Source organism: Hippocampus guttulatus, chromosome 10, assembly GCF_054856545.1.
Source record: "Hippocampus guttulatus isolate MCC_2025c chromosome 10, RoL_Hgut_1.0, whole genome shotgun sequence".
NCBI lineage: Eukaryota > Metazoa > Chordata > Actinopteri > Syngnathiformes > Syngnathidae > Hippocampus > Hippocampus guttulatus.
The window spans coordinates 5,108,266-5,129,647 of record NC_141270.1 but is presented as its reverse complement, the minus strand read 5'-3'; the positions used below and the strand labels follow the sequence as shown (position 1 = coordinate 5,129,647).

The following is a 21,382-nucleotide window of genomic DNA, read 5'->3' as shown; positions in this document are numbered from 1 at the left end:
ACCGTATGCTACAAGCTAACGTGTTTTTAGCGTGCGCGCATGCATGCCGTATGTTTAAGCTGGCGTATGTTTTACCACTTTAAAATTGCGCCCAATAATACAGTGTGTTTTGTCTATGTGTAAAATACAGAAATAGCACCCATTAATGAGACTGCGCCCAACCATACGGTGCGTCAAATGGTCGTGAAAATACGGTAGGCATTTTTAACCGAAAAAAGCGACCATGTATAGGAAGGCATTTTTGGACGAAATTTTTAACCGAAAAAAACGACCATGTATAGTAAGGCCTTTTTGGATGAAAAAAACGACCATGTATAGTAAGGCATTTTTGGACGAAATTTTTAGCCGAGAAAAACGACCATGTTTCGTCAGGCATTTTTAGCCGAAAAAAATGACCATGTATAGTAAGGCGTTTTTGGATGAAATTTTTAGCCCAAAAAAACGACCATGATTAATAAAAAAATACAACTGCACTCCTCTATGTGGTGCTTTGGCTCAGTGGTAGAGTGATGGAGTGCCACACCAGAGATTGAGTGTTCAATCCTTGGTTGTTGCAACAATGTCTACAACTACCATATACAACTTATTTGAGGAAAAACACAAAACAACCCAAAAGTTCATTGTGGTGGGTTAGCTCAGTGGTAGAAAGCTGAATTCACAAATCCAGTGGGTTGGGTGTTCGATTCCCAGTGTTGGCGTTTAAGCCGAAAAAAACGACCATGTATAGTAAGGCGTTTATGGATGAAAATTTTAGCCGAAAAAAACGACCATGTATAGTAAGGCGTTTTTGGATGAAATTTTTAGCCGAAAAAAACGACCATGTAGAGTAACGTGTTTTTAGCCGAAAAAAAAAACGACCGTGTATAGTAAGGCGTTTTTAGCCGAAAAAAGCGACCATGTATAGTAAGGCGTTTTTGGACGAAAAAAATTACCTTGTATAGTAAGGCGTTTTTAGACGAAAAAAACGACCATGTATAGTAAGTCGTTTTTAGGCGAAAATAACGACCATGTATAGTAAGGAGTTTTTAGACAAAAAAAAAACGACCATGTATAGTAAGGCGTTTTTAGCTGAAAAAAAAACGACCATGTATAGTAGGGTGTTTTTAGACGAAAAAAACGACCATGTATAGTAAGGCCTTTGTAGACGAAAAAAACGACCATGTATAGTAGGGTGTTTCTAGCCGAAAAAAACGACCATGTATAGTAAGGCGTTTTTCGCCGAAAAAAACGACCATGTATAGTAAGGCGTTTTTAGCCGAAAAAAACGACCATGTATAGTAAGGCGTTTTTAGCCGAAAAAAATGACCATGTATAGTAAGATGTTTTTAGCTGAAAAAAACGACCATGTATATATAGTAAGGCGTTTTTAGACGAAAAAAACGACCATGTATACTAAGGCGTTTTTAGCTGAAAAAAACGACCATGTATAGTAAGGCGTTTTTAGCCGAAAAAAACGACCATGTATAGTAAGGCGTTTTTCGCTGAATAAAAAGGCCATGTATAGTAAGGCGTTTTTAGCCGAAAAAAACGACCATGTATAGTAAGGCGTTTTTGAGCCGAAAAAACGCCTTACTATATACTATGTCGTTTTTTCGGGCCAAAAACGCCTTACTATACTATTTCGTTTTTTTCGGCTCCAAAAATGCCTTACTATACTGTCGTTTTTTTCGGCTCAAAAACGCCTTACTATACTATGTCGTTTTTTTCGGGCCAAAAATGCCTTACTATACTATGTCGTTTTTTTCGGGCCAAAAACGCCTTACTATACTATGTCGTTTTTTTCGGCTCAAAAACGCCTTACTATACTATGTCGTTTTTTTCGGGCCAAAAACGCCTTACTAGACTATGTTGTTTTTTTGGGCCAAAAACGCCTTACTATATATACTATGTCGTTTTTTTCGGGCCAAAAACGCCTTACTATACTATGTCGCTTTTTTTTCGGGCCAAAAACGCCTTACTATATACTATGTCGTTTGTTTTGGGCCAAAAACGCCTTACTATATATACTATGTCGTTTTTTTCGGCTAAAAAACGCCTTACTATACTATGTCGTTTTTTTCGGCTCAAAAACGCCTTACTATACTATGTCGTTTTTTTCGGCTCAAAAACGCCTTACTATACTATGTCGTTTTTTTCGGGCCAAAAACGCCTTACTATACTATGTCGTTTTTTTTTCGGCTCAAAAACGCCTTACTATACTATGTCGTTTTTTTCGGGCCCAAAACGCCTTACTAGACTGTCGTTTTTTTTTCGGGCCAAAACGCCTTACTATACTATGTCGTTTTTTTCGGCTAAAAACGCCTTACTATACATGGTCGTTTTTTTTCAGCTAAAAACATCTTACTATACATGGTCGTTTTTTTTCGGCTAAAAACGCCTTACTATACATCGTCGTATTTTTTCGGCTAAAAACGCCTTACTATACATGGTCGTTTTTTTCAGATAAAAACGCCTTACTACTCATCAGGGGTGTATAACATACGGCCGGAACCGGTCCGCAAGGAGGTTTGATCAGGCCCTCAGGATAATTTAAAAGTGAAAAAATGCACAAAAGACACGGAATGAATAATTTTAATAGGGTGCAATTCGTTGCATGTCCGCCGTTTTGATCAGAGGAAAAGACAACATTGTTTTGATCACAGAAGAAGACAGCAGTAGCCTCAGTCTGTCACTGAGACAGACCCAACACAACAAGCCTCATTTCATTTTTCAGAGTTGAAGGAAGATTGTTCTTGGGTCGGGCGGCCCGGTAGTCCAGTGGTTAGCACATCGACTTCACAGTGCAGACGTACCGGGTTCAATTCCAGCTCCGGCCTCCCTGTGTGGAGTTTGCATGTTCTCCCCGGGCCTGCGTGGGTTTTCTCCGGGTACTCCGGTTTCCTCCCACATTCAAAAAACATGCATGGCAGGCTGATTGAACACTCTAAATTGTCCCTAGGTGTGGGTGTGGGCGTGCGTGGTTGTTCGTCTCTGTGTGCCCTGCGATTGGCTGGCAACCGATTCAGGGTGTCCCCCGCCTACTGCCCAAAGTCAGCTGGGATAGGCTCCAGCACCCCCCGCGACCCTAGTGAGGATAAAGCGGTTCGGAAGATGAATGAATGAATGTTCTTGGGTCCTCCGTGCCACAAGAGGGAGTCACCTGCTCACCGCCAGAGTCCACCTATGAGCACAGACCTGCAGGAAACACTTTTTTCTCTTCTTCCTGTTATTCGCAAGGTGCTGAAGTCAAACTTTGGGCGAGCCTGAAAAGTAGGAGACATTTACACTCGTTCAATGCACCATCATGACTACTTTTTTGACTTGTTTTTTTTCTCCCCCAGGCAGCAGGAAACATAATCGGCTTGCTGCTCTCGAAAGACCTGGTAAGTGTCATGCCCATCACATCTTTGCCTGCACAAGAAATTGACTAACGTGTAACTCACGGATGCCTTTCCTCTCAGGTCAACACACCTGTCCCACGTGTTTCACAAGAGCTGACCACTTCGCCGCCCAGCAACAAGCAGACTGCCATCCAACTTGCACCTTTTTTACTCTGCTTTTGTGATTGTCTATTCTGCAAAAGAAATAAAGCTTGATTACAATTTTTTCGTCTAAAAACGCCTTACTATACATGGTCGTTTTTTTCGGCTAAATAGCCCTTACTATACATGGTCGATTTTTTCGGCTGAAAATTTCGTCCAAAAATGCCTTACTATATATACATGGTCATTTTTTTTCTTCCAAAAATGCCTTACTATATATACATGGTCATTTTTTTCTTCCAAAAGCGCCTTACTATATATACATGGTTGTTTTTTGGGGGCTAAAAATGCCTTAATATTCATGGTCGTTTTTTTTCGGCTAAAAATTTTGTCCAAAAATGCCTGACTATACATGGTCGGTTTTTTTCGTTTAAAAATGCCTTACTGTACATGGTCGTTTTTTTTTTTTCCGGCTAAAAAGGCCTTACTATACATGGTCGGGGGGTTTTCGGCGAAAAATGCCTTACTATATATACATGGTCATTTTTTTCGTCCAAAAATGCTTTACTATACATGGTCACTTTTTTCGGCTAAAAACGCCTTACTATTCATGGTCGTTTTTTTTCGGCTAAAAATTTCGTCCAAAAACGCCTTACTATACATGGTCCTTTTTTTCGGCTAAAAACGCCTTAGTATACATGGTCGTTTTTTTCAGCTAAAAATGCCTTACTATACATGGTGGGGTTTTTTCGTCCAAAAACGCCTTACTATTATACATGGTCGTTTTTTTCATCTAAAAATTTCGTCCAAAAACGCCTTACTATACATCGTTGTTTTTTTTGGCGAAATTTTTTTGTCCAAAAACGCCTTACTATACATGGTTGTTTTTTTGGGCTAAAAACGCCTTACTATACATGGTCATTTTTTTCGTCCAAAAATGCTTTACTATGCATGGTCGTTTTTTTCGGCTAAAAACGCCTTACTGTACATGGTGGGTTTTTTCCGTCTAAAATTGGCTTACTAGACGTGGTCGGGGGTTTTTTCGGCTAAAAACGGCTAACTATATATGGTCGTTTTTTTCGGCTAAAAACGCCTTACTATACATGGTCGTTTTTTTTTTCATCTAAAAACTCCTTACTATACATGGTCGGGGGGTTTTTTTCGGCTAAAACGCCTTACTATACATGGTCATTTTTTTTGGGCTAAAAACGCCTTACTGTACATGGTCGTTTTTTTCATCTAAAAACGGCTCATCGTTCACTTCAAAGAGCCGGCTCTTTGTACCGGCTCGTTCGCGACCAACACATCACTTGTGAAAATGTAGGTGATTGAACAGGCAGACGTGCTGCCAAAAAGAACCCTTTCTGCACTGAAATACAATGAAATTAATTTTGATTTCGTTTGCTGCAATATAAACCAGATACTTCATACTTGACCATAAAGTTAATTTAAAACTTCAATTCAAAAACAAAATCTGACATTGAAAAAAACGTTGTTTTGTATTTGTAAGACTGAATATGAAAATAAACAGAATTTAATTTTCAGTGAGGATCAAATACAGTTTCAAAGGAAAAAAAGTCTATCGTTTCAAATTCAGATTGTACAATTTAGATTCGGTTATTCAATATGATTCAGAGTAAAATATACAAACCATCCATTAATCCGAACCACTGACCTTCAATTCACGTAATTCAAATTCAGTATAAACTATTTAAAAGTTATTCACGTTTAGTTTTTGGTGGCAAATATTCCGCCCCACAGCGTCACACCTAGGTTAGTTTTGGTTGTAAAGTGTCCTTGAGTGTCTTGAAAAACGCTTATAAATTAAATGTATTATTATTATAAGAAATTTCAGGGGTTATTTTTACTGACCATTCATTGTTCCTGACATGTACAAATGTTTATTTTCCTAACACACTGTCCATTCTTGTATTCTTACAGTTCTTACAGCCGCTGTGAGCCCTAACAGCCTAACATCTTGGGCCTCAGACCAGGAAATTGATGTTACAATCAAAAGATGGTTACATCTGGCTCCTGATCGGGATGGTGACAGGAAGGAGAGCATGAGAAGAAAAGAGGACGTGGAGAGCGCAACAATTTGATGGACAGAAAAATACCGTTCAAGAGTAAGCTGCATCCCAATTTGGACTTTGTGTTCACTGTTAAATAAAGAAAAGTGCATTTTTCCAGTGTATGTGGAGTTATATGTGAGGGTCACAAATTATGACAATAAACATATTTTTATAAACGTCGTTTTTGAGACTTTGTTTTTTTTTTAAATGTGGGTCAAATATGGCTCATGAAAGATGTGGCTTAGTTGAGGTTGAATTCAGGCTGATATCAGGAACCTGTTCTGGCCCAGCGCCGGGCCGGAGTAGGGCCAGATATGGTTTTACAATGCGGCTCAGATCTGGGCCGAATGCGGGACATCATGGATGCCAGACGTGGGCCACTGCAGGACCGTCATTCATTGAGGTATGTGGGCCGAGTGTACGTGCCGTGTCTGCCCCAGAGCTGGGCCAGACCAATTTTGCTGACTGGGAAAGATGTGAATTTCCTGGTGTTCGGGCTCTAATGTCAAATGAACAATGGCCAGGAACGGCCGGGTACATATGTGATGTGCCATCTGTCTGGCTGTGGCTAAGCACAGATCATGTCCGGCGCATGCCCGATGCTGCTGTGCCTTGTTTGTGTTTGTTTGTAGGAATCCAAACCGTGACGTATTGGAAGAATGCAGTGACGCAGGCAGGGATTAAAGATCTACTGATGAAACTTTGGAGCGCGCACACACACACACTGTACACACTCCAGTTTGGTCACTTAGGACATAACCGTGATTATCTCACAAAGCGCAGTGAAGGATTGTTGTAGCATTTTGTACATATAATCTTTGTAGTTAAATGATTATTCAGCGATTAAATAAAATGAGGATTTCACCAACATACAGTCAGTACAATTTTATTCATACATCTGTCTAAATAATCATTTTTACAGGAGTAGATGATTGACTCAAACAAATACACACAAGAGCTGATTTAGGGTATTTAGTTGGATTTTTGTCCAACACAGTTCCTATTTTTTTGGTAGGAATTACATATGGGGAAAATACCTTGTTTTTGTATCAAAAAGTGTTGGTGAGACAATATTTCAGCCATGTTTGTGGTCAGGGTGATTTATGAATAGTATACAATGGTGCTTTGAGATATGAATTTAATTTGTTCAATGACCACACTGTCTCAAAACATATTTTTCTTTATAAATGAAGGGAAATGCCATTGATCTGTTCCAGCCACCTCCCCCCAAAAAAAAAAAATTGTGTAATGTGCATTTTAATGAGGGAAGAACTGCTCCTCATACACCGTATAAAAACGTAGAGCACAGACATTGTTAAATAGAATGAAAAAGAACTGAATTTTTTTTTGTCAAGGTACATCGTGCTGCTCGTTCTGGTGTGGCCACCTGGGGGCAGTGTAAGACAGACAGACAGATACAGCATAGTGTTCATTGAGACCTCTCAACTCCTCAGTACGGTGCTAGTTGTTCTTGCAGAGGATAAAGAATATATGACTGGGAGTACTGTTACATTATCTGTCTACAAGTGTTGCTGTACTGTTTGTGTACAGTCGGTTGCTTCAAGGGCAGCACTGCCATAAAGATGCTATTTGTGAGCATTAAACTTGATAATAAGGCTGAGTTATGTAATTTTTTTTAATGCACAAACTATTATTCTCTTAGTTTCATGTTTCATTTCAAAGTAAGCTTCAAATGTGAATTTCAGGAAACAGATATCACAAATACCATCTGGCAATGTGTTGCTTGTTAAGTGGCTGGGACAGATTAATGGGCTTTCCCTTCATTTCAATAGAAAATTATTTGAGACGGTGAGTTGAGTTCAATACACTCGTACAGCACTCGTATCTCAGATTTTTGCTTGAAAGTCAAAGGAAATGATTGTCCAAACTTGTAACTTAAAATACATTTGAGTCTTTCGTATTTCAAGGCACATTGTATAGTCATTCAACATGAGTACCTGGTAAAGCATTTGCTGTTTTTTTTTTCTTTCCACCAAAGCGTATAGGTTCCGATTGGGTTTGTACATCAAACCCCTCCCCCATCCGTGTCGTCAACGAACGGTTTCTGGTCCGTGAAATACCTGTCCTACCAGGTGGAAAAAAAAAAAAAGGTTGGGGTAACCACTGTGGAAACGACAAATGTGCTATTAAGCCCAAGTCAGTTACAAAGGCAGCAGAATAATAAACATACCGAATGATAACAGAATTATATCAGAATTAGAGAGAAATTGAAAATAATGAAGTACATCTCTACACTGGTGCAATCCCTTGAATAACAATCTTGACCAATCACACCTTCTCAACAAACCTCCCGCCCTAGAACAGAAAGAGTAGAGAGTATCAGCAGGGATAGCACACGACGTCATCACAATCACCAACTGCTGCATTGTGATTGCTAGCAAAATGTTTGGTGCTGTTTAGTATAGTTCTGCGGTGATTCTGCTGTGGTCGGCCTTACTCTTAAGCGGCCTGTCATCTGACCTCCGCCTCACCTTCCTGTCCTCACTGGACTCTTTCCGGACCAGGCCCTCATCGCTGGCCGCCTGCAGGCTGTCGAAGGTGCCTTGCCTCTCGCGCTCCAACACAGCCGATCCTCTCTCGCTGCGCCGCTTCTTCCAAAATTCCATCAGGGCATCCAGGCAGGTGAACTTGGTGTCGGTGGTGCAGGCGTACATGCCAATGGGAACGGCCAGCACCATGGCCAGGACAATCACCACAATGTGGATCAGCTTCTCCCGCTGCTCCATCTCGGTGATGTCACTTCCTGTGACGAACACCACGCACTGGCCAGGCCGCGGCGTCTGATTCTTGAGCGTCACGCAGATTTCGTATTTGGTGGCGGGCAACAGGTCGGAGACAGAATACGAACGGATGCCCGGGCCGATGTAGGTCGTCTCCTTCTTGTTGGTGTTGGCGCGGCCCAAATGGATAGTGAACCACGTCTGCTCTGGGCGGTCCAAGATGGCAAACCATTCAATGGAGATGCCCCGCACCGTCTGTTTGGCGATGCGGATGTCAATGTAGACGTTCTCGTCCTCCACCGGGAAGCCGGGAAGAGACGGCGGCTGGGAGCCGTCAGGAGAGAGGATATCCACCTGGATGTTCGCCGAGGAGTTTCCGATAAAGTTGACGGCATTGCACGTGTAGACGCCGCGGTCAGCCGCGTGGAGCGAAGGGATCACCAGCAGTGATCGAATGGTGTCTTGATCCACTCTCTCCTGAGACTCTGAACAGAAGGTAAGAATATTAGATATCTTTTGAATGCGAAAGAACGAGAACAGAGTAACGCCAATATTCGTTCGAACGGAGGAGAGGTAATATATGACCGAGTATTGTACAGTATGCTCTGTTTGTATGAGTTGCTGTTCCATGAGTCTTAAAGTAGAAGTTCTTCGAAGTACAGTGGTACCATTACCTCTTACCCCTGTTCTGGTAATGTTGAATTAAAGCGATCCCCCTGCAAGAGGTTTAAGCGCAAGCAGGTTTACTCGTGTAGTCTCAACATGGCTGTTGACACCGTCCACCCAAGCCTACATGGCGCACGGTAATCTGCAAACACCGATGGTGCTCGGCTCGACACATCATCCAGATTGAGTCCTCTTAAGGGAAGCTTTATAGAAGTCTGTGATTAAAATGAGCGCGTAAGTATCTAATTTAACACAAGATATCAGGCCATCCCCCTCCCTGAACGTCACACTGTGGATCTTACCATTAAATCCTCTGATTATCTTCAGACCATATGTCCACCACACCGCGGGGTCCGGTCGGGCCTTGGCGAGGCAGCGCAACGTGACGTTGGCGGCCAGCGGTAGGCTCAGGGTGGCCGATGGGGTGGTAACCACGGGCTTTACGCAGGCCTGCAGCTCGACCTCGTGGAAGAACTTGCCCACCCTAAAGTCCGGCCCAGAGCAGGTCAAGTAGGAGTTCATCAGAATAATCGGGGGGCTGAGGGAGCGGATGAACTCCACGAAGCCCTTGAGGCGGCAGTCGCAGAGCCAGGCGTTGTCGTGGAGCGCCAGGATGATGTTTGGCCCGGAAGAGCTCGCCTCCTGCTCCTCCGCGCTCTGCAGTTTTTGGTACAGAGGCCAGTTTTGGAAGACTTCCTTGGATATGACTGTAAGACGATTGAAGGATAGGTCTAAGTAAGTCAGATCGGGCAAATTTTTTAACGCATGCTCCGGCAACACATCCAGCTGGTTGTGCTTCAGGTCCAGGATCGTTAGGCCCGGAGTGTCCTCGAACGCCGTCCATGGCACGGAACGCAGCTTGTTTCCTTGCAGGCGGAGCTCGGTCAGGTTGCTCAAACCTTCGAGAGCCTTGGAGTTGATCAGGGTAATATCGTTGAAGTTTAACCACAGGTTCTCCAAGCCGGGTGTTCTGGAGAAAGCCCCGCGCTTGATTTCAGTGAAGCGGGATTTTTCGATTCGGATTTTGGTCACATCGTGGGGAATATTCTCTGGTATGGCCCCAAACTCATTCTCCTCCATACATATGAGAGACCTGTGAGTTAATTCAAGCATTAATTCAGACCAACAGCATACTCATCGGAAGAAAATCAAGAAACCCGTATAAAATATTTCGTTTCTTTTATCGTATTTACTGGTTGAAGTATAAAGTTTAGTTAAGACTAAAGTCAACATAACACCAAAATTCCGAAGACTAATATTTAAACGTATAGCATTGAAAATAGTCTAAATACCATTGAAAGGTCTCTGGGGTTTTTTTTTTTTTTTTTTTTCCATCGCTTAATTTTTATCCACGGCTGTGTCCATCAATTCGAGTTTACAACACGGGCTAAACTCGACGTTTTCATTGCCACACTGAAACCGAAACATGGTCGAGCTCGGTGAAGATTAAGTCTTACCTTCCGTGACGGTCTTCTATACAGCTGCACCCTCGCAAACACTGAGTAAAACTTTCGGACCCTCGGAGGTGAAACAAAACTACAACGAGCAGGTAACCAATCCTGTCCATAGTCTGCATAAAATTGCCCAAACGTCGGGCGGCATTCGTGCTCAAGACATGTCGAGTGAGGCAGACGAAGGTGAAGCTTATTAGGACTAATCCCCGAGTGCACAACACCTAATTCTTGACAGTGTCAGCAGGTCTGACCCACTATTCGTTTAAGTCGGAGACGCCCACTGATAAGCAGCCCTTGAGTAAGAGATTGGAAGGTGCCACTGGCTGATGACATTTCCAGGTCTGCTGTTTCAACCTTGACGTTAAGGCACAGACGGATACTCAGTCGGCTACAGAGCGGTTCCACAAAATAAATGCAAACTACGACCGCGAGCAAATTAGCGCACAGGAACGTCACATAGGAACACACACATGGCACACATCTGCCTGTAGTCATAGAAAAGTTTATTTCGCTCTATTTAAATCCTGAATGGAATAAATGACTACAGCTACTGGGGTGGCGGGTGCCTCTTGGTGGCGCAACAAACAAATACACGGAAAGAAGCACTGGGGGACAGAAATAGTCCCACGTCTTTATTTACACGGCGTCATAGTTCAGTCCTTTCTGCGCTTGTCTCCAGCTCCAGCTTGTCGACGCTCACCATGCCTGCGTGTGTACATATACTGTAGATTTAGAAATCTTCTCTGAGAACATATGACGGATATATGCAGAGGCACAGACTTGACCGTTTATGTAAGTGTACACTGTCCATAAAAGTATTTACAAATCATACACATACATATTGACAATGGAGTGTTTATCGTTGGGGGGGGTCCCTTTTGGGTTGAATCACCGCTTCTTCACCGCACCGTGCAAGGTGATATAAACCACTATGATGTAAAAATGAACGTGAAATGAGATGCTATGGAAATACCCAGATGGAAGTTGTGAGATAAATATCCCCCTATACGGATATTTCCATGATGGTGCAGCGTGCAAAGGTCCTTTGACAGAAATTGGCTCGGGGTGGAGGCGGAGTCGGTGGCGTGATCCAGCGAGGAGGCACGGGAGGGGAGGAATCCCAGGGCATGTGCGGAGGGTGGCCGGCGGGGGGGCTCACGTCAGGATGCGGCCGGGCGTGAGCGTACGGGGGATGCTGTGGATACGGATGCGGGTGGAAGTGAGGCTGCGGGGGAGGATGCACGTGGTGGTTGGGACTGGGACACGGTGGAGGAGGAGGAGGATGATGATGAGCGCGAGGAAAGTGACGCGGCGGAGGAGCCGGAGCTGGAGCATGACGTCAGCAGAAGTACTCGTTAGGCTGTCCTTCGATTTTAGCCGTGGCCTCGGAGTCCAGGCTCGAGCGGGCTGAAAGCAGCCTGTTGGACTCTTCTGGGTTAAGTCTGTTCAAGTATTCCCCTTCCAGTCCTTTGGCTTTGGTCCCGGGTGACAATGTCTCAAAGGTCACATAGGAATCTTGGATGTCCTTGGATTTTTTCCCCCAGTACTTCTGGATGCGTCTCTTCAGGGCCCCGCAACAGACGATGACGGTGAGGGGCACGGCGATGATGCAAGCCACCGTGATCACTATCACGTTGATCAGCTTCTGGGTACCGGTCGCGCTGGCCGCCTCGTCTGTGGAGAAGATGACGCACTGTTCCTTCTTGGGGATGAGCCCCCTCACGCACACGCAGGCGATGTACTTGGTCCTGGGCACCAGACCTTCGATGGTCACTCTGTTCTGGCCTGCCCCCACGTTGATCTTCCTCATGTCTCTCTCGCCAAAGACGGCGTACAGTACGCTGAAGGCGGTCGTGTTCTTGGCCTTGGGAGCTCTCCAGTTGAGGGAGATTGTATTGTCCGTGTCCCCCACGACCTTCACTGAGCGGACCACCCGATCCGGGTCCTGCTGCAGAGACGAGGTGTTTGCAGCCAAGTTGCTGAGGTTGGTCTTCTCCAGATCCAGCAACGTGTCCGCATTAGAGGACGCGGCCGGATTGGGGGAAGGACTGGGATTGTCCACACTGGGGTCAGGGATTTCAGGTGGAAGGCCAGGATCCAGGACCGGAGGTGGGGACCTAGGGGTAGAGGTTGGCACCACGTATCGGGCCACCAGTTTCTCCTGGTAGGCTGCTTTTCCAACCGGGTTGGATTTTTTTACTTTGGCTTTCTTCTCGTTGCTGGTTTGATTGCCCTCAAGTTTCGGAGAATTCGATACCACTAAGGAAATGATCGCTTCGGCGTTCCCAGCGTAGTTTGTCGCTTTGCACATATATTTCCCGGAATCGCGATAGGACACGGCTGGAACACTGAGGATGGACCAGGTGATTCCATCTTTGGACGTTTCCTGCTGGACTGTGGGAGACGAGACGTGATGTCACGTTAGGTTCTGTTGTGGCAACATTTAAATTTTATAAACACAGGGCAGCACAGTGGACTAGTGGTTAGCACATGCTTGAGCGTTAATCGTCTGCATGAATTTTCTGCACCAGCTTCCTCCCAAATCCCCCCCCCCAAAAACATGGGAGGTTTATTGAAGACACAAAATTGACAATCGGTGTGAGTATGAATGATTGCTTGTCTCGAAAGGCCTTGCGATTGATCGGCTTGGTGCATATCCTTTCTCTTAGCCAAAGTTAGCTGAGTAGGCTCCAGCTCACCCGTGACTTCAATGAGAACAAGCGCTGTAAGAAATTGACGGTCGGATGGAATAATGACTCCGAAATCCAAAGACTTGTATTTTTGTTTCATTCATTGTAATGGCAAGAGGAGAGATTCCATCCATCCATCCATTTTCCGAACCGCTTGATCCTCACTAGGGTCGCGGGGGTGCTGGAGCCTATCCCAGCCGTCTTCGGGCAGTAGGCGGGGACACCCTGAATCAGTTGCCAGCCAATCGCAGGGCACACAGAGACGAACAACCATTCACGCCCACACTCACACCTAGGGACAATTTAGAGCGTCCAATCAGCCTGCCATGCACGTTTCTTGGAATGTGGGAGGAAACCGGAGCACCCGGAGAAAACCCACGCAGGCCCGGGGAGAACATGCAAACTCCACACAGGGAGGCCGGAGCTGGAATTGAACCCGGTACCTCTGCACTGTGAAGCCGACGTGCTAACCACTGGACTACCGGGCCGCCTCAGAGGAGAGATTACGAAGCGCAAATATAGAGAACGTAGCATATAAGATTCAAGGGGCCAACCCTGCTCTCCAGGCGGGTTCGGGTCCACGGGCGGACAGAAAAAAAACTTTGTTGTCAAAAATCTTGAAAATGTCTACCCCAAAGACGCAGCAGGTCACTATACTTGTAACAAGACACTATTATCTGACCTGATGTGATCGCGCCAGCCCGTTTTTGTACATTTCCAAAGATAATCAAGTCACCTTCAAAGCAAAAAGGTCTGCAGACTCACCCGTTCCATTCAGGACTCGCTTATCCACCCTGCGCCACGTCAGATCAGGAATGGGCACCCCGATCGTCCCGCACCGGAGTAGCACATTATTCCCAACGGCGCTTCGGACCCGTGCGACGGCTGTGTGGATTTGTGGGGGCTGACAGCGTCGCAGCTCGGTGTCGCTAAACAGAACGCCCGACACGCTCTCGGGGGCCGAGCAACGAAGCCTGGTGTCGATGAACGCCACGGCCAGAGTGGGAGACTTCTGGAACTGGACCAGTTCATACAGGCGACAGTCGCACGCCCACGGGTTGTCATGGAGACCTGAAAAGGGGGCGGGGGGTTACAGGTGAGGAAGGTCGTCACAAGCGCGGTGGAGCGGCCTGCAGATGGCCAATGCGGAGGACGTTAATCATGTAAGAGGATAAACGTCTAATTCATAAACCACCTCGGGAGCATGACTATGGCAGTGATGATGAGGAGGAGGGTGGCGATCAAGGTCAGGTTCTGCCGTCATTTCGGTCTCGCGCCCTTGACCACCAGCTTTGACATGGGAAGCGCAAACAGCTGCTCTCAGTGTTGACTTCCATTTGATAATTGGGAGCACTTTAACATGCGACGCACGCCACAAAATACTTCGGATGCAAGCCCGGTGTGGGTTTTTCAGCACGAAGAATCATTAAATGGATCATTTTCTGTTCGGTCACAAATAGATTTTATAAGCCGGTTTAGTCGTTCTAATTGGGTGATTTTGTTTTTCAGACAGTTTCTAATTCATCAGCACGTTACTTTGTCGTCCCTGTAAAGATGAATAACATCATAGGATCCAATCAGGAAAATCTTAATCTACTGCCTGAAGATAAATCATTAAGCCAAGCCCCTGTTTTCAAGGATCGTTCTCAGGCTCCTGGAGAGCCAGCTTGCTGATGAGCTGATCATTTGGATCAGGTGAATTGGAGGAGGGAGACATCTAAAACATGCAGAATAGCGCCCCTCGAGGACCGCAGTTTGACACCTGTGAAATAACTTCAATGTCAATGCGATAGAACTGGGGTGCCCAACCCGGATCCTCAAGGAATCAACTCACTAGTGAGATATGAGTTCACTAGTGAGTTCTGAAAAGCCCGATAACCATTCCGATCATTTGAATCAAGTGTGTGGGAGGAGGAAGACGTCGAAAAAAATGCCGGATGCCCTTGAGGTGCTGTGTTGGAGACTCCTGATGTAGAGTGACAGCAGAACAAGTAAACGATCTTTCACTAGATGGCAGCATTTGCAATAAACTTGCATTTCCACCTGTTGCCATTCAGAAAACAGACTAATGGCGGTGCGTTCAGCCCAAATTTTACACTGAGATGGTCAATTAGTGAGTACATTCTCACAAGATCGCCAGTACTCCAAACACTCTGCCACTAGATGGCAGCAGTGAACTTCACAACATCTGGCCTCTGTTAGTTCACCTCACAGTGAAAGTATCGGTATCTGTACTTTTTTTGTTTTGTGCAAGTAATTTTCCGAAAATCTTTTTTCTAACCTTGGCTCTTTAGGAAGTGAGTGCTAACAAGAAGCGTGATGTCTAGTGAATGAAAGCATGAAATCATGTAGAAATATGAGCGAGTGTGGCAAAAAAAGATGAAGGCTAAGTCTGCACTCTTCGAACAATTTGCTGGGTTGCTAATTAGTCAACCCAAATCGTGGGTTGCTTGTGATGGGTCAGATTTCTGGGTCATCTTTCTGAGAGTAAAAACATTTTGGGCTCAAATCGATGGCTGATGTCGTAACCCAGATCCTGGGTTGTTTGTGTTGGGTAACTTTTTTGGGGTCAAATTGACTCAAGTGGTGCTCAATCCCTTTTTGACAAAGTGATTTTTGACCCATCTGTTTTGAAGAGTCTTCGTTTAACGAACGTTGGAAATCCAAGAAATATATCGTTCTTTGCATTCCCCCACAAAGATTTGTAGGAATGCCGTTTTTAACCCTTTCATGCACCCAGTAACCTGATAACATGAGAAGCTGTCCACGGTAGTAACCGCTGTCCCTGAAAGAGTTAAAGGGAGTGTTTATGTACTTGCGAGTCAACCTGGCTACTGTATCCTCTTGAGCGTGGCTTTTTGAGAAACGGCAGTTCGTCCGAGTCGTGGAGGAGCACTCTAAACAGTTATGGAGGTCAAGAAATGTTTTTCAGGTGGACACTGCGCGCATGAAAAGAGAACGCTTTCATCTGTGTTGCTTTTGTTTACCCGAAAGATGACCGGAAGTACATAAACATGCACGTCCTTACCCAAGATCATTTTGGAGCTCTCGGGTCCTTGGGCGGGTTTGGCCGCCAGCCAGTTGCCCAGCACGGCGACGGGCAGCGTTAGCAAACTGTTGCTGGACAGGTCAAGGTAGGTGAGGTTTCTGATGTGTGTGGTGGCCTCCGCGGGAAGCGAGGTGAGCTGGTTGTTATGTAAGTCCAGAAGTCTCAGACTGGGCATGTCGCTGAGCGACTCCCACGGGAAGGCGGCGAGCGCGTTTCCGTCCAGGCGCAGCTCCTCCAGGTTGAAGAGTCCGCGGAAGCTGTCGGCGCCCAGCACGGACAGCGCGTTGAAGGACATCCACAAGAACTCCAGACCCGAGAGGTAGTTGAAGGCTTCACTCGGTATCCGCTGGATGGCCGTCTTCTCGATGCGGAGCTTGGACGTGTCCACCGGGAACCCGACAGGCACAAGCGAGATCTCTGGGTCGTTGCATATCACACTCCTGGTGAAGACACATGCACATAAAAACACAACATCGATGTTATACAGTGAGTATAAAGTTCAATAAGATACGAAAACAGTGAGATATGATATCAGACAGTCAAATATGATATCTGTAGGTACGATAAAATCCGATACGATATCGTGATACTTTTCAATACGATATGCTGGGATATGATAAAATAGGATGAGATGTGACACATTAAGAAACGATGAGATACCATACGCTGGAATCCGATTATATTAAATGAGATATGATGCACTGAGATTCGGTTCGATATGACAGAGTAAGATTCAATATGCTAAGAAACGACCGAAGTTAGCCACCTGAGGCAGAGATATCTTCACACTCTCGTGGCTTTCTTTCGACAATGAAAATCTGATGTTCTTCAGAATATTTTCCCCCATCTGTCTCACCGTTTACAGGTTGCCGGTTCGAATCCAGGCTCTGGCCTTCCCGTGCACCAACTCCAAAGTGTCACTGTGTCTTTTTGTATAGCTCTGAAATATCAGTTTTGTTTTGTTTTTATAGGAGTTATTTTTATTCATCACCAGCATTTCACCATTGAACATATTTTTACCGTTTCAAGTCATTGAACTGAAATTGCTTCACTTTCAATTTAAGGTAATTATATTGGACGAATCAAGCTGTTCTAAAACTTTTGTAATAGGATGAATGTGATCTGTTTTTGTTTTTGTTTTTTGAGGGGGCAGCCTGGTGAAGTAAACCACACACAATGTGACCCGCCATCTAAATGACGAAATGAGTTTCACACCAGTCGTCTGATAATTACAGGACTAAAAAAAAAAAGCCATCATATTGCATTTTTTAAAATCTTATACATATTTGTGATAGATATAGATTTTTTTTTCATATATCTCATGTATTGGAGCTCATTGGTGGACATATGAAATCTGGTCACAATTTGTGGTGATGCCTTCAAAGGTTGTATGCAGAGGAGAGAGAGGGTTTTTAAAAAGAAAAACACCCAAACTCAGCTAAAACGCACTGATGGCGAGTTTGAAAAAAAGAATCCTGCATTAAATAAAATTGGACCAACGTGCACTCCTTGATTTATCTTTGTCACGCATATCGAACCCACATTGCAAACCTCCAAAAATGTCACCAGTGACAAGACGTGCGCGCGTGCGTAAAAAAGCGCGCCGAATGCGAACGCTTGCGCTTACCTGGCCTTGGAGCCGTCACTCAGGTTGTGGTAAAAACAGCTGCACTGGGACGGGCAGCCGCTCACCGGGGAGAAAATTCCACCCGTGGCCGCGTAGAGCCCCACGACCAGGACGAGGAACATTTTTGGCCCACTTTTACGCAGCGCGCCCAACATGCATTTGCACAACTTTTTGCAACCAACTTTTGGCCCCTCTCACATCTATGGGAATATCATCCGCATGGCTTCTCTCCACCACTCCGCTGTCCCATAGTGATCAGACTGCCTATGAGTCCCCAGATAAAAGGGATGGACAAGGATTAGTGCGGGGTGGGGGGAAGGGGGGGGGGGGGACTGGCGTTCTTTTCATCTGGATGCATTTATTGCACCCGCGCAATCCGATAGGCTGAGCGGAGACGCCCCCCTCCCCAAGACCCCCACCCCCCCCCCCCCATGTTTGTTATCACACACACTTCCGAAACGGTAATAATCCCTCTGTGATGTTTGTGACAAATTTTCCCCCTTCTTCTTCTTCTTCTTCTTCTTTTCCTCACAAATGTAGTTTGTTCATTTGATCCGTGCCGTGACTGTTAATCTGCAAACGGACACCGCTGCGTTTTGCCCACAAGGGGGCCCCTGCACATCACAGCCGGGCGGCGCCGGTGCAGATGTTCGATGCGCTTTTTTTTTTCCTTCTGTTTTTTTTTTGTTTTTGTTTTTTATCAATGTGCCCTCCGTCAGTCATTGGAGACGATGGAAGACCGCGTTTCTGCCAGGGAAAAAGAATAATAGTCATATAGGGATACTAAATCATAACAATAAGACGCTAAATCTTTTTTTTTTTTTGTGACTTCATGTACATTAATTTCTTAAGGCAAAGCAAAGCAATTATTTCAAGTGGTCCTACAGTGGACATCTTTTCATTTTATCTAGTTACAGGGTGCATGAAAGGGTTTAACAATACAAAACAAAAGACCAGTCTCACAGTGTTGACAGAACAAGAGATGAGAAAAAACGTTCACCAAAGTAGCAAGATTGCGCCTTGCAACATTCGCAGTATGCCGTTATGACGAACCATTTTCAAGATACAGCATTTTGAAATAGAGATATCAAAAATGAAAAAAGTGACAAAACTCGGGCACCGTTAGGGTGAGCAACTGTTTAACGCTGGCGGCAGCTTGACTTTTTCCGTTGCAGCGAATTGGGAGTCGGCAACTTCCTACGATACTTTGCGTTGGACGTGAGCGCTTCGGCTATCTTACGTGAAAAGGGCAACGGGAGGAGAAATTGGGTGAAAGGAGACTTTGGATATCAACTCAATAACCCATTTGGCGACAATCCCGGGCTGCTTTTGCAAAGTGCTTCCGACTATAAAGCTTTTGTTTCATTCTAAGAACTTGGTGTATTTTGGAGCACCCGGACTTTGTACTCCCAAGACCTTCAAGACCATGAGTCATCGCCCTCCAAAGTGTGCACACTCTAGAACCGCCTTCTGAGGAAATGGTCAAAGATGGGGTTTAATATGAAGGTGGGTAGGACAGGATAGACGAGGCAAAGTCTCAGATTGGAAAGGATGCGGAGACATTTGCGATCGTCTCCAGCACACCTGCGACCCTCGTGAGGATAAGCGGCTCGGATAATAGATGGCACTTGAGCTGATTTGTTTATTGCCGTGACCTTTTCACTTGCCAAGGCCTTGCATTTCCTATCGATTGCACTCCCCACACTGAGACCAGTTCAGACCAAGTTTGCTACACCGGTGTGGGCAGAAGACAGGAGATGACCGGCTAATAATTTTGGACACGTCCACATCTGTGTGGTTGATAAGGCTCCACTGCTGTGTACTTGATCTTCCTGGTGCCATTAAAACCGTCTTAAGTGGGAAAATGCAGCCTTCTGGCGGTAGTTCATCTTAGCACAGCGAGCATTAAAGGCAAAAGAACGAGCCGAAGTTCGAACAGGACTTTTCAATTGTATGATGACCGAAGAACAGGCTAGGCTAAAATAGGATAGGATAGTTTAGGAACAGGACATGATACATAGGACAGGACATGAAGGATAGGATAGGATAGGATAGGATGGAATTGGACGGGATAGGGCAGGACTATGGTCAGATAGATGGGGCTGAACAGGAAACGTGACATTCTCACATTCATGAATTCATATTAACCCATAATCTACATTTGGATTAAAGTTTGACATCTCCTTTTTGGGTATGGTAAATCCATGTGAGTAAGTATGCGTAGTGTTACTACTGCAAAAGCCTGCCTTGAGCCTCTTAATCTCTTGGGCAATCGATTGTAGAAAGAAACTCCAACATTCCATATAGCGCAAGTCATTAATCTCTTTGCTGGATTCAAGTTGTGGTGGTAGACTCTATTTTGATGCAATGTCATTCTGACGATGGAGAAAAAAAAAGGTTGAAATATCCATCCATCCATCCATCCATTTCCCGAACCGCTCGATGCTCACTAGGGTCGCGGGGGGTGCTGGAGCCTATCCCAACCGTCTTCGGGCAGTAGGCGGGGGACACCCTGAATCAGTTGCCAGCCAATCGCAGGGCACACAGAGACGAACAACCATCCACACCCACACTCACACCTCCAATCAGCCCGCCATGCATGTTTTTGGAATGCGGGAGGAAACCGGAGCACCCGGAGAAAACCCACGCAAGCCTGGGGAGAACATGCAAACTCCACACAGGGAGGCCGGAGCTGGAATCGAACCCGGTACCTCTGCACTGTGAAGCCGACGTGCTAACCACTGGACTACCGGGGCGCCCTAAGGTTGAAATAGTCTTCCACAAATACTGCCAAATGGAATAAATGGCTTGGTCGAGTCCCAAATTGACTCCATTATTTTACTGCTCACTCTGACAGTCAGCCACGCCCACCGCATGAGCCACTGCGTCTGCACTGCGACGCAGACGCACTAACCATTCGACTAACGGGTCATGAACACTCTACAATGTCGAGTCTACATTCTTCCTATAGAAGACCGTTTTTTTTTTTGTTTGTTTGTTTTTTAATAGCTCCGTTTTCCTCCCACATTCCAAAAACATGCATGTCAGGCTGATTGGACGCTCTAAATTGTCCCTAGGTGTGAGTGTGGGCGTGGATGGTTGTTCGTCTCTGTGTGCCCTGCGATTGGCTGGCAACTGATTCAGGGTGTCCCCCGCCTACTGCCCGGAGATGGCTGGGATGGGCTCCAGCACCCCCCGCGACCCTAGTGAGGATCACGCGGTTCGGAAAATGGATGGATGGAGGGATGTTTTTTAATACAGGACGATGAATTGTAAGGCTTTGTTTTTTGAAAAGTATTTTTAAGTATCGGAAGGCGTTTTTCACAACAAAAACGACCATGTATAGTAAGGCATTTTTTTAACAAACAAAAAAAAAAAACAACCATGTATAGTTTTATATATATGTATATTTTTTTTATCCGAAAAAACTACCATGTATACTTTTGCCCGGTTCCTTGATTTTACAAATGTGTTCATACGGGTACTCGTTCCTGACTTTATGTCCAAGCCAATTCCAAACTCCATGAGTTTTTTTATGCCGTTTTCCTTGTCGATTTTTTTCCCCATTGTCTTTCTCACCGTCTTTCCGTTGCACAATATCCCTTCTTGCGACAGAGATTTT

The 21,382-nt window shown here is 45.2% G+C and overlaps 2 protein-coding genes and 1 long non-coding RNA gene across 4 annotated transcripts; 1 reads left to right on the top strand and 2 right to left on the bottom strand.

Moving 5' to 3' along the window:
• The first annotated feature begins 3,219 nt into the window (after positions 1–3,219).
• LOC147199006 (uncharacterized) lies at positions 3,220–3,573 on the top strand. Its single transcript, XR_015102109.1, has 3 exons — positions 3,220–3,249; positions 3,321–3,362; positions 3,441–3,573. It is a non-coding gene; the product is annotated as an uncharacterized LOC147199006 (long non-coding RNA).
• A 2,830-nt stretch (positions 3,574–6,403) lies between these two features.
• lrit2 (leucine-rich repeat, immunoglobulin-like and transmembrane domains 2) lies at positions 6,404–10,728 on the bottom strand. 2 transcript variants are annotated; one of them, XM_086122370.1, is made up of 4 exons: positions 10,398–10,728; positions 9,243–10,033; positions 8,026–8,759; positions 6,404–7,849 (listed from the first exon to the last, which is right to left on the bottom strand). In XM_086122370.1, exons 1-4 carry the CDS (start codon positions 10,514–10,516, stop codon positions 7,823–7,825), a joined length of 1,671 nt encoding a protein of 556 aa, XP_085978496.1. In that variant the 5' UTR covers positions 10,517–10,728; the 3' UTR covers positions 6,404–7,822. The 2 variants fall into 2 exon arrangements, with proteins under 2 accessions (XP_085978496.1, XP_085978495.1); XM_086122369.1 differs by having other exon boundaries at positions 6,404–8,759.
• A 148-nt stretch (positions 10,729–10,876) lies between these two features.
• lrit1a (leucine-rich repeat, immunoglobulin-like and transmembrane domains 1a) lies at positions 10,877–18,006 on the bottom strand. The gene is made up of 4 exons (XM_086122368.1): positions 17,761–18,006; positions 16,113–16,573; positions 13,850–14,155; positions 10,877–12,788 (listed from the first exon to the last, which is right to left on the bottom strand). The coding sequence occupies exons 1-4, from the start codon at positions 17,913–17,915 to the stop codon at positions 11,734–11,736; spliced, it is 1,977 nt and encodes a 658-aa protein (XP_085978494.1). The 5' UTR covers positions 17,916–18,006; the 3' UTR covers positions 10,877–11,733.
• Positions 18,007–21,382: the final 3,376 nt, after the last annotated feature.

Bases quoted from the DNA above. Each gene is read 5' to 3' on its own strand.
- lrit2 (XM_086122369.1), bottom strand. From the start codon at position 10,516: ATGCAGACTATGGACAGGATTGGTTACCTGCTCGTTGTAGTTTTGTTT. The intron at 10,034-10,397 runs GTAAGACTTAAT...ATTAACTCACAG, and splicing joins ATAGAAGACCGTCACGGAAG to GTCTCTCATATGTATGGAGG. The intron at 8,760-9,242 runs GTAAGATCCACA...CCTTCTGTTCAG, and splicing joins GATAATCAGAGGATTTAATG to AGTCTCAGGAGAGAGTGGAT.
- lrit1a (XM_086122368.1), bottom strand. From the start codon at position 17,915: ATGTTGGGCGCGCTGCGTAAAAGTGGGCCAAAAATGTTCCTCGTCCTG. The intron at 14,156-16,112 runs GTAAGGACGTGC...CCCCCTTTTCAG, and splicing joins GAGCTCCAAAATGATCTTGG to GTCTCCATGACAACCCGTGG. The intron at 12,789-13,849 runs GTGAGTCTGCAG...CGTCTCCCACAG, and splicing joins GCGAGTCCTGAATGGAACGG to TCCAGCAGGAAACGTCCAAA.